A 12,725-nucleotide genomic window follows, 5' to 3' on the forward strand; every position below is an offset into this window, starting at 1 on the left:
ATCAAATCTACCAGCATGTCAAGCTATTAAAACAAGCTGGAGCATGCCTTCTCACCTGCACTGTGACTACTATGCGTTTACCTGATAAAAATCAAACGAACATGTTTCATTAAACCCTTGAGTTTGATCTGACAAATCATCAGAGCTCATCTGCAAGGCCTGCATTTCCTTTTAGGGTGCTTCTTCATAATGTCATCCAAAAGATCCTTTGACTGATTTCAGTCTGGATGTGATAAAATGTCTGAGAGATCAGGCGGTTCTATGGCATGTGTTAATGAGCTGACACGCCATTTAGTGCCACCTCAGTGTTTTTCATATGTGGCAATACTGCCCTTGTATTAGTAATATCTCATTTCATACTAGGACTGGAGTTCAAGTCAAAACAGATACCAAATCCTTTTCACTCTAAGAATTTCTATCGACTAATCTGTGAGTTTAGTTTGGGTCAACAAACATCAGGAACATGAGCTAATGACAAATTTCAAAACACTCACAATTGTGGAAAATGGGAATAAGCCTTCCATTGAAGTCAAGACAGTAAACACAGTAGGTTTGAATGTGAACAGAGGAACTGCTCCAAAATTATGACTCAGAATAAAGGAGAATCCACCCATTATATGAATTCACAATGTTTTTGTGCTCCAAGGCACTTCAGTGTGTTGGTAAACCTCCACTACATTCTTTGTGTTGTAGACTGACTTGATATAACAAGTTCAAAGCTGGATTACCAAACCAGCATAGCAGGCACCTGCTTTGCCCCGGGGGCTTCCAAATGCCTCAAATTAGATGACCACACAGAAGACTGGGAGTCAAGACAGCAGTACCGGTTGGGTGTAAGTGTATGTGAAAAATGTGTCATCTACTGAATGGGATTTTGGTGGAGACTGTACATGCACACTTTACGGAGGATGTGAGGTGTAGGGGGGCCTCAACAAATTAGTTCCTCAGGGCCCCATAACAGATAAACACAGCCATGGCCATGCTCTGCAATCAAGGTATTGAGTCACTTTTGTCAGCGGCGAAGAAGTGCTTCTCTGTAATCTTTGCTGTTTTGTTAAATACTGAAAATGTTTTTATCTTTTTGGGCCTGGAACAGTTATTGAACTGAAACAAGGTGAGAAACGTCTTTTTGATTGAACTACTAACAACTGATTGACATCTTAAAGTGCCATTGCTTTAATGTAAGGGGCCAAAAACATTGGGAACCACTGGTTTAAGCTTTAACATTGTGTTATAATTTATCATGTGTTTTTAATGTAAATGTCTCCAGATACCTTTCATCTTAATTTGAAAAGCACCCAATGACTCCAAACTGTCAGATAAATATGGTGGAGTTAAAAGTACAATATTTCCTGCTTAAATGCGGTGGGGCAGAAGTATAAAGTAGCATAAAATGGAAACAAGTTCGCAAGGGGTTTCACTCTTTCTAATCAGGTTTGCAGCTATAAACGTTAGTATGACATTAATAAAGGATCTGAATTTATTATACTAAATATTAGTCAGTCACCTGCAGTTATAAATGTTAATAAATCACGGCCTCGAGTCAGCTGCTGTAAATGTTAATAAGTAGTTTATTAATGGATTTTTTGGACAAGTCTCAGTGATGAATTTAACCGCGAGCTAAAAAGACCCATAAAGTATTATGCTGGAGTAGGATTTCCACAATCTGGCAACCCAACAGTTGCTCTTATTAACTGCTTGCCACTGCTCTATAAAGTAGCCGATAAGTAAATGATTTATTACACATATATAATAAAAAGCCATTAATCACACTGTATAAGCCCTATAGAAACAGTGCTTGAGCAGATACCGTCTCTGTGATCGGACCTCGCTCGGTCAACCTGAGGAACTGAGGCATTACACTGGCGCGGCGCACGCCCTCTGCGTCACCGAGCTCAAAGTGAAGACGCTCAACTTTCCTGCCTTCACTTCGTCCCCTGTCCCGCTGCCGGCGCCTCCGTCCGTCCGTCCGTCCACCGCTGCGGAGGCTCAGAGGAAACATGCTCATGAACTCACGGAATATTTCGCAACCTTTGATCCACTGACGCCCCTCTATCACAGGTAAACTCACCTGGCTAGTTGTTCTTTCCACTAACTCTTTGTTCTTACTTTTCTACGTTGTATTTGTTTTGTCTGTTTCATGTCGTTTTCTGTATTCTAGCAGAGCTTGTCTCTCTGTTTGTCACTTTGTCCCACTGTGAGGACTTTGTCTTCCCGCGTTGGTGCTGCTGTTCAGCCCCGTGGGACAGGCTGTAGTAAAGTTAGTTGCATACGAAAAGAAGGCTCCTGAAGTCATGGAGAAATCTGTCCTTTAGACTGTACTATGTTGAAGTCATGTGTTGCAGCATATCTGTGTTGTTTACCTTATACAGATAGGAGAAATTAAATTCCATGGACTCTTCTCATTTAATTTGACTGAGCATATTGTTTTGGCTCTCATTTAAACGTTACTATGGCCACTATCATGTTTAGCTTTATTAATGGGTCTCATTTTGATTTCAACTTTATTCAACACAGCTTCCTCCCATTTAATGGGTTCTGGCATATGTGCACTTGCCTTTGGAGTCAAGTCATTAAATCTCTCTTGGCCTAGAAGTTATTTGTCCTTGAAAAAACTGGCATAGTGAAGCATTTCAGCTCAGACTTCTCATCACATCTCTTATCATCCCTTCTGTTTTTGTTGTAAATTAATAGACGGAATTCCCGAAAACTGATATGGAAATGCCTGCAAAGCATTTGAAAGACATAGTTTAACTTTCTTCTGTTGTTAAATGAGAGATTATCTTAAACTTGAATGGATACTGCATACAGTGTAATAACACTGCCCAGCAAAATACTGTTTATTAGTATTGCTTATTAGTGGATAATTTTATAAACTAGACAGTAAGGTGAACCATTGTCCTTGTGTATTAAAACAGAAGTAACTGTGTTTTGTATATATTTATATTGAAGTTGCAGTGATAAATCGAATAAATAGAAAATAAATCGGCAACTATTTTGATGATATTCATCATTTAAGTCATTTTTTTGAGCTGGTTCAGCTTCTCAAATGTCATTATTATGTGCTTTTCTTTGTCATATATGAAAGAAAAAAAGAATATATTTGTGTAATAAAACAAGATATTGAAATAGATCATCTTGTGCTGTTAGAAATGTATAGACCTAACATGAATTGATTAATCGAGAAAATAATTGGCAGATTAAAATGCAAATATTCATAGGTTGCGGCCCCAATTTAAAACCCCAGGAAGAGGCTAAAGTCTGTTATGTAATTTAGAATAGCATACTAAATGGTTCCACTTCTTATCTTTTCTCATTCTTGCTTCACAGACTTGCCTCTAAAATGGCCCAGCAGAACCAGACCTGTCATTATAATGAGTCCATGGGCTTCTTCTATAACAACATTGGCGCTGATGATAAATGGGACAAAACTCAGCTCATCCTCGTCCAGGTGGTGGGATCACTATTCTGCTGTTTCATCCTGGTTTCCAACGCCATGGTGATAGCTGCTGTCATCACCAACAAGAGGTTTCACTACCCTTTCTACTATCTTCTTGCTAACCTCGCCGCCTCGGATTTCCTCGCTGGCATAGCGTACGTTTACCTCATGTTTAACACGGGCGAGGTGTCGCGGCAGCTCACAGTTAAAGAATACTTTATCCGCCAAGGCCTGCTGGACATCAGTCTATCAGCCTCACTGTCTAACCTGCTGGTAATAGCACTGGAGCGCTACATCTCCGTCATGAACTGGAAAGTCCACAGCAACCTGACAAAGAGGAGGGTGACCCTGCTGATCGTGCTCGTGTGGGCCATCTCCATCCTCATGGGGGCCGTGCCCAGTCTGGGCTGGAACTGCATCTGCAACCTGAGCGATTGCTCCCAGCTGGCTCCCATCTTCAGCAGGAGCTACCTGGTTTTCTGGTCTGCGTCTAACCTGGTGGTGTTCCTGGTCATGGTGGCAATCTACATGAGGATCTACACCTACGTCAAGAAGAAGACGTCGGTGCTCATGCCGCACACAAGCGGCTCCATCAACCGCAAGAGGACGCCTATTAAGCTCATCAAGACAGTGATGGTCGTGCTTGGTAGGTACTACTCATAAAAATGTTGCGTCTTGATGATACAAAAGGGAGTCAAGACATTTCCTATGTTACTAAGGTGTAAAGAGTTGTGGTGTACTTTGAAACAGTCACAAAGTCCAATTCACTTAGTCACTGCTGAGCACACTGGACTGTAATCTGTGTTTTCCTGATATGGAGGAAAACCTTGAGCATTATAACACAAACACCAGTGTTTTCAGTAAACCTCTAAACCTGCTTGTGCTTGTCGTGAGGTGAAATGAAAGGTTTCTTTTATCTCTCTACGTATCCTGTTCCAGTCTTCTGGTCCCTCTGTATTTCTTTTCCCAGTGACTGAAACACTCATTCATAGGATTGGAACTAATACAGTTAACATTATCATTTATAATATAGATTCATTTTTTACAAAGAACAGATTAGTTATTTAATCTATACCATGTGAAGTATAGTAAAAGAAACCTAACACAAGTTACCAGAGCATAAAGAGGCATCTTTACATTCCTTGTTTTTTCAAACCAACAGTCAGAAACCCAAAGGTATTCAGTTTACAGGATGTGAAAACAGCTGGAACTAGAGAATGTTTGGCATTCATATGCTTCAAATTCCTTAAACTTTTAATCACTGCGGCTGATTCATCATCTGTCCATCGGCTTATCAATTATATGACTAATTGTTTGGGTAACCACTTCTCATTCATCTTCTGTTTCCCAGAATTATAAAGCACAAAAATGCTGAAGCGTTCTTTTCTTCTCATTTATTTTTGTCCTAGATAAGGTCGTCAGATATCGTGGTTTGGCTCTCTTTGTTTAGGTGTTGCAACAGGATACCTTGCAATAGAGGCGCAGTACCCAAATCATTTCCCTCCCAGCACAGAAAAGGAACAATAGGACTTCTGCAGCATTGATGAGTTCATCTCAGTGCTGAATACGCTCAGTTTTTGTGTTTTTGTACACTTTTCATACAGTCACCTGGAGGATTATATAAGACATGGAGGAGTTAGTTGTTGTGTTCTTTCCCAGTTGCTCTGCAGGATAATGATCTGTCATTGTTCTTTGTCTCTTGGGGCTCTCTGCTTGCCCAGACAGATGGCTCGATACTGTACTGTATGAAGCGTAGGAGCCGCCTGCCTCTGCACACACTTTATTCCAGAGTGCTGTGTAATTATCTCTCCCTGCAAGGACACTGCTCTTCAGCCTGTGTGGCGTACCATCCACACCACACCACACTGGCCTTCAGTGAACGTCCCCTCCTCCCTGCCCAAAAAAAAATACTTGAAGACGTTGTCAATTGCTTTCAGATGCAGTTCTCTGTAGCTTGAGGAAATGTTGTCTTTAAAGTCCCCCTTTAGTGTTTAAAAAAGAAGTGTTGTGCTTATTGTTTCACATTCATGTGCAGGATGTGCAAGTTTACTTCTACTCACCTTTATTCTCAGTTGAAGTTTATGTGTATGTATGTGAGCAGGATTTTGTGAAATCACAACAACTTTGGAGCCAATCGTGGTCCAGTATGTAACTTATACAAGTGTGATGCAGAAACTTGAGACGTCGATCACATATACCTTTACAGTGAAGTAGAAGACATCATGTGTCCAGTAGTTTAACTTTTAAAATGAAAGAATTCTTGATTTTTTTCATGACAAAAAAGTGAATCTAACTTCAAGAAATTTAAAGTAGGTAGTTCAACTTTTTTGTGGAAAGAAACATGTCAAACACAAATTGTTATTCCAAGCAGAATGTCTATATATGGTTTAAAATGCACAGAAGGAAAAAAGTATCGGAGGCACTCTAACGTAATCGGTGTTGTAAGAAATATGACGTTGATGTCTGAGAGAAAAAAGAAAAAAAAAATCTCAGATATGTAGTCAGGTCTGGGTCAAGGGCTGTGTTCGTCAGGAAAAAAGACACTTGACTCTTGTTCCGGGTGAAAAGCAGTCTGCTCAGGTGGAAATGGCAACTGGACAAACCTGTTCAGAGACACATGAAAGCAGCACATGCTTTGTATGAAATGGATGAGTGCAGAAGTGTTAGTTAGAGCTGTTGTTAAACGTAGTCACTGTGCACGACCTGTTCTCAACGACAAATACTAAAGAAGAAAACACATTCATATGTGTAAATTTGCACTTTAATCTATTATTTACTTACTTCAGTGTTTAGAATAACTCCTCTTGTGTTCTCTTGTTTACATGTGTGAACTTATGTGTAGTTCACTATTCATGGCACTAGTTTGGTAAAATATCAATCTCTTTTTATTGGTCTACAGCCATTTATTTGTAACATTTTCACGAGTGTTGGGGCTTACTCTTGAGGTGAAGCATCGAACTACACAAGGCCGATTCAGATTTTGTTTTCATTCCTTCAGTGTAACCACCATCGCGTAAATGAATGCTAAAAGGAACATATGCTTGTGTTCCTCATAACCACTCTGGCTTTTTCTTTGTCAGAGATTAAAGAGGAAATAAAGTCCACTTTTAAACTTGTGGAATACATCAAAAACTGCAAGTGGAAGTTGATTTAATGGGGTCTCACTCCATTTCAATTCAGTTCACGTTATTTTGGATTTGTGGTTCATCAAAGACAAAGAAAAAACACAAACGGAAGAAGAAAGAGTACAGAAATAGGAATTCACTATAAAAAATGTGGCAAACGTTTTGACTTCCAGGCCTAAGAGAAGAGAAAAACGTAAAAAAAAAACTTAGATCAACACTTCTACCAGACCCTCTCTGTCTGTTTCTATGTAGAACAGTACTTGTTTTTGTTGTGTGTATTGAAGCTGCAGAGATGCTGGTAGTACAGGCGAGTTGCAGCTTGTGGCTTCCTATCATCTCCACAAATCTCTTAGTAGCTCTGTTTTGTGCCCAAACATGTTTGAAATAGATGGCTAATTAAGTGCTTCTGTGACCTGCCTTGTTATTTACCAAACACACAGAATTGAGCATTTAACATAATGATGGCATCGTATTTCTTTTAATGTGTCTGTTTTGTGTAAATGGTGTTAGAATGGCATTATTCTACAGCGGCACAGAGAGCGCAACACAGTGCAACTTAAGAAAACACATGCAAATCGACAAAACACAAGCATATCAGAAAGCATCTTCATCAATTTGAATACCCATGTTGAAAAAACACAACACAACAAGACAAAGATACTACAAATACGCACAACACAAACCAAATACAGAAACAAGCTGCAAGTAGCACAGACAACAATGAAAGTGTTTCCAGGGGACACAAATAAGTGATGAACCCAACTGGGACACAGTCATTGTTTCACACACAAATTGCTGTGATATCAATGTTATAATAAACCAAACAGACATTAGCTCATTTTCTATCACCACTGATGAGAAGCCATCTTCATAGCTTCAAAAGTCACAAAGCATTGAACAAGTGTGTGTTGTGTTTTGTCTATTTGCACGTGTGCCCTTAAGCTGCATTGCATTGAGCCCTCTGTAGTATTCTGCTAAAATGCACACATTTTTAACATAAGTCAAACTCTTATACGTTCTGTGTTAAAGCTTCATTAATAGACGTACGTGAAACCACCAAATACATTCTGATTTATTTTTGATTCGTTTATATATTTGGTTATCTTTTACCCACCTGAGAAGTCTGTCACTCTCAAAAGTCTGGGAAGCAAGGGTAAATCCATGACTCGCTTAATGTTAAAAATAATGATGAAATCCATCGACCATCCATCGACTGAAAATTATTTAGCAATAATTTTGATCAGTTAAGTCATTTGCCAAAATGACATTGTAAATTGAGTATTTTGGGGTAGTATTTTTTGGGAAAAACTGTGTTAGACTGTTTCTACCAGGCTGTGACATTTTCACAATTTACAGTTCAGGATCATATCATGATCACAATTTCTTATGGATTGTCTGGTTGTTGTAAGTAATTACTTTATTAATGGTTAGTAGTGAGATTGTCAATGTTCTATGAATTATAAGTGAAAATTCGTATAATGCTTGAATGCTTTGGGGTTTGCAAGTTGTGAGCCAACATTTTAAAAAAAGGAGGTGATGCTGTTTATTTTCAACAGTTTATCACACAACAGATAACACCTAATAATAAGTGTACAATTAAAGGAATCGTTCCACATTTTGGGAAATGGGTGTATTTGCCTTTTTTCTGAGAGTTACATGAGATCAGTACCAGTCACATCTGTACAATAAATATAAAGATGCCACGAGCAGCCACTTAGCTTAGCATAAAGACTGGAAACAAGGGGAAACAGCCAGCCTTTCGTTGTCCAGTTAACAAAATCTGCTTAGCTGCCTCTCACACGCTTCTTGACCAAGAGCAGTGACTTCCAAGGAAGATATTGTGCCTGGCTGAGAAATTGTCCTTTAAGACAATTATTATATTACAGTTTAATTATTTTACATTATAAGATAATTATTATATATTATATAATGAGTAAAAATCTAAGTGTCTGTGATTTGCTGTATTTTTTCCCGTAGGGGCCTTTGTGATCTGCTGGACCCCCGGCCTGGTTGTTCTCCTGCTGGATGGCCTCAACTGTAAGAGTTGTAACGTCATGAAATTAAAACGATGGCTGCTGCTCCTGGCCGTACTCAACTCCGTCATGAACCCTTGCATTTACTCTTACAAGGACGAGGAAATGTGGACAACCTTCAAGAACCTCATGCGGTGTATTGGAAACGGTACTCGGCGGCAGCGGTCAACGAAGGCCAACGCCAGGCCGCTCAGCTCTGGTCATGACACGGGCACCAGCCACCTCCCGCCAGAGGAGATAAAAAATGATGATCAGCATATACTCAAGACCTGAAAATGGAACTCGCTAAGAACTTTGCAGAACTCATGTCCAGATTCGACTGGACGTACCTTATGAAGATATAAGAACATAAGATACAGACTGGAGATGACTTGAAAGAGAAACAACACATTTTGTCTCCAGTTGGTCTCCAGGAAGTTATTGTCGTCCTCAGATTAAAAGTACTTTCTCGAAGAGACACTGCAGGCCCGCTGCTCCAGTGTGGAGCTGAGGCTGGGGTGAGATGAAGAGACTTTGATGCACTAATAATGACACGACTCTCATTTATAAGTAGTGAGAGATTGCTGATGCTGTTTCATCCTGCTTTTTTTGTCTTCCTCATCACATCCCTGTGGGTTATTTGATCTTGGATGACACTCTGCTCCAATAGCTCCAGAAAGACCCGGTATGAGGTACACAGCGGTACATTTCTACTTTTACCTCAAAAAGGGGTAAAAATCATGTAATGGGTGATTTTTTTTCACCCTGATATAATTTTTTGTAAAGGTTTATTGGATGAACTAGTCAAGAAATATAACTTGTTTATAGTCAGGTACTATAAAACTGTAGGTGTGCTTGAATAGGGCATGGTTTTAATGATTATTTCCTGTTGTTAAACACAGTCAATGAAAAATACTGTAAACTGCTGTACTGTATGCCTCTACTTGTACCTCCTGATATACGTAATAATTTCAACTGTGTGATATAGCTAGCATGCTCGGTGAGACCTGATGTTTTTGGCCATTTTCACGCAGCTTTACTTTGTGAAGCAGTTTTGCCTGTGTGGAACAGATAACAGCGTCACTCCTCTCTAGTCAGATATGTCCTCTTTTATCAGCTCGCCTAAACATACATAAACCCCCGCTTGCACCTCATGCAGGCGAACTTGTTCTCCCTGTAGCATTCTTACACATCCGCCAACAACTCCCTGAACTCACTCGCTGCCGTCATGCTGACGAAACAGCTGCTCGTCTGAGACGACTCTGACTCTTTACTCTGACGACTAAATTGATAAATCATTGACAGGGTTCACATGACTCTTCTTCAACCTGCTGTATGTATTTATGCCACTCCTGCTGTAAAGGACATGACATCGTTAAAGCTAGTTCTGTTTTTTTTCTTGGGAGTGTAGGAATGCCACATAAGAGAGCGGTGTGGAAAGGTTTACAGCTTCAGTGGTTTTTTCTTTACTGAACTGAGGTTATACATGATTATGTGCTGTGTATTTTTTCGACTTTTATAACTGATTGATTAATTAAAATCATAAAAGTTAACTGAATTCATTAAGTGATAGCTTTTCTTTCACATAGTTTTTGTTTTTGTCAAACATCAATGACTTTCACTGTATAGTTATCTAATATGAACATCAGTTTGAATATGATTCCACTTAAAGTTCCCAAAATGAGTCAAATAATATGTATTTATATATAATATAACGGCTGTTATTAAATGTATTTTATAATAACAGAGTATAAGAATAATATACAGATTGTTGGCATTCTGGCATTCACTACGTTTAGCCACACGAGCGGTGGGGCTCATGGCCAGTGTCGTTCAGTTCGTTGATGAGACCACCGCTTTGGTCCAAACTGATCTATTGGATGGACTGTCATGACGTTTTGTATAGACATTCATGGTCCAGAGAGGATAAATCCCACTGATTTTAGTGTCCTCTGATGTTCGTCTGACGTTTTCACTTATGTGGCGAAATAGCTCCTCGTCAATCAGAAAATTTGCTACAGCCATTCAAGGCTTCTAGACATCATATTCTTGTGATCCCCTGACTTTCCCTCACATGTGTTTGATATTTCTGGTTTTGAGTGAAATGTCTTGAGGACTATTAGATTAATCACCATTAAATTTGTTATAGGATGAATTGTAATAACTTAATGCGATCATCAGTTCAACTTTTTAATTTGTGCAGTACTTTAATTTGTGAGGAAAATACCTTCAAAACGTTCCCATCAGCCTCAGCTGTGTTTACTGCTAATTAGCAAACTGCAGCATGCTAACATGCTACACTAGAATACGAGAATAAACATCAGCATGCAAACATTGTCAGTGTGAGCATGTTTGAGTAGCTGCTAGAGTGGCTGTAGGCTGTGGCTTTTAAAATGATGTGCACACTTGACACCTTACGATGGCCCAACCAAACCATAGGGTTACTTGGAAATCCTGTTTGACAGAGTCTCCTGATTACAAACAAAGATGACTGTCACTAACTGATAAGTAACTACTTGTAATGGTTACCCTTAAACTTCGGATGACACAGCAGGGCAGATGTTAGCGTACTACCAAAAATAACACTGAGATGATTATCTCACATTCCTATTACATGACTTGCATTGCACTTAGTAGATGATTAAGTGCCACTGCTTGAGATTTCTGCTGCTCTAGATCATCCACTTCAGTATGATTTACTCTGTTCGGGCCACTTAACGAGTGACCTTTTGTTTCCGTGCAGTCAGTCTCCTATTGGCCGAAGATCCTGAGAAAGGTAATTGAGTCTTAAGTGGGAGGAACAAGATCCTCCTCTGAATTAGACTCCAAAACACTTGCATCAGTAAAAATAACCGCATAAAAGTATTTTAATGTAAACTTAACTCAGCTTTCTTTGATCAACAGAAACATTACATTATATTTGAGTTGCCTTGTACATATTAGCCACCTGAAATGATTCATGGACACATCAAACAAACATCAACCAAATGTACTATAGCATATATACGGCATATTCTGTGCATCTACATGTAAATCAGTCATTCCTTTTTAAAAGTGATGTTAATATATTCTACATACTATATACATATAGTTCCTTTGCCTTTTAAGCCTTTGAATCTCGTTAAAGTTTCAAATCTTCCCTTTAATTTTCTCAAGCTGACATGCTTGAAATGCAGGCCTATTGTTTCTAATCGCATGTTAAAATGCTTTTTATACAGTAAAAACTTACACACAACTCAGGGTTCAATGCCTTAAACACTACCAGCACTCTTTGACAGCAGAGGAAAAGGTACAGCACTGTTCAGTTTGCTAATACGAAACTACTCAGGATGTAAATGACATTCGGTTTATGTTTCAGGTTGAGGTTTGACTTGTTTAAAGTCATGTGGTTTATATCAAGAACATGCTGTATTGTAGTGAGTACTGTATGTCCTCAGTAGAGCTCTCTGTAGACCTGTCGTGACTGTTGCCGGCCTGTCTGGGTGTTGCGTTCCCAAAAACATAAACTGTAAACTGTATGGTGCGGCAGGCCTTTTTCTATAGCTGTGCTGTAATTATGCATTCTTGAAAAGCCAATTAAATTTCACAGATGTTCAGAAATGCTGTCTTTTGGTTTGTTCTTAATCTGAGAGCAAACAGATGTAGGCAGGGATGGAAAATTTCATTAGGATATGATGTTATATAAAAATCCCATGTGTCATTAAGGACTCATAAAGATGCTAGTTTTAATTCACAGATTGACTAATTCAACAGCAGCAGGCACAGTAATAAAAATCTTCAGTCAAACATCTACTTCTTAAGGTTCCAGGACACAGCTAAACACAGCATGAATGTGGTGGTGGTAAAATGGTGTGGGGAATACTAATCAATCATGGTTTGAATGCCACAGCCTATCTGAGTATTGCTGTTGACCATGTGCAACCTTTTTATTACCACAATTTATGGCTACTTCCAGCATGATAATGCACCATGTCACAAAGCAAAAGTCATCTCCAACTGGTTTTATGAACATGACAATAAGTTCAGTGCACTTCAGTGGCCTCCTTAGTCACCAGATGTGAACATTTTTGGATTTGGTAGAACAGGAGATTGGCAACATGAATGTGTAGCAGACAAATGTGCAGAAATTATGTGATGGAACCATGTCAA

General features: G+C 39.2%; 1 protein-coding gene across 1 annotated transcript; it reads left to right on the top strand.

Annotated features, from left to right (window-relative positions):
- The first annotated feature begins 855 nt into the window (after positions 1 to 855).
- Positions 856 to 12,176, top strand: lpar3 (lysophosphatidic acid receptor 3). Its single transcript, XM_023400100.2, has 3 exons — positions 856 to 2,061; positions 3,331 to 4,085; positions 8,542 to 12,176. The coding sequence occupies exons 2-3, from the start codon at positions 3,344 to 3,346 to the stop codon at positions 8,868 to 8,870; spliced, it is 1,071 nt and encodes a 356-aa protein (XP_023255868.1). The 5' UTR covers positions 856 to 2,061; positions 3,331 to 3,343; the 3' UTR covers positions 8,871 to 12,176.
- The last annotated feature ends 549 nt before the right edge of the window (positions 12,177 to 12,725 follow it).

The sequence above is a fragment of the Seriola lalandi genome, unplaced genomic scaffold (genome assembly GCF_002814215.2).
Source record: "Seriola lalandi dorsalis isolate HSWRI2012SDOR001 ecotype SW California unplaced genomic scaffold, Sedor1 jcf7180002052130, whole genome shotgun sequence".
Classification (NCBI taxonomy): domain Eukaryota; kingdom Metazoa; phylum Chordata; class Actinopteri; order Carangiformes; family Carangidae; genus Seriola; species Seriola lalandi.

Excerpts from the sequence above, each read along its gene's own strand:
- lpar3 (XM_023400100.2), top strand. The coding sequence starts at position 3,344 with ATGGCCCAGCAGAACCAGACCTGTCATTATAATGAGTCCATGGGCTTC. Across the intron at positions 4,086-8,541 it reads GACAGTGATGGTCGTGCTTG|GGGCCTTTGTGATCTGCTGG; the intron begins GTAGGTACTACT and ends TTTTTCCCGTAG.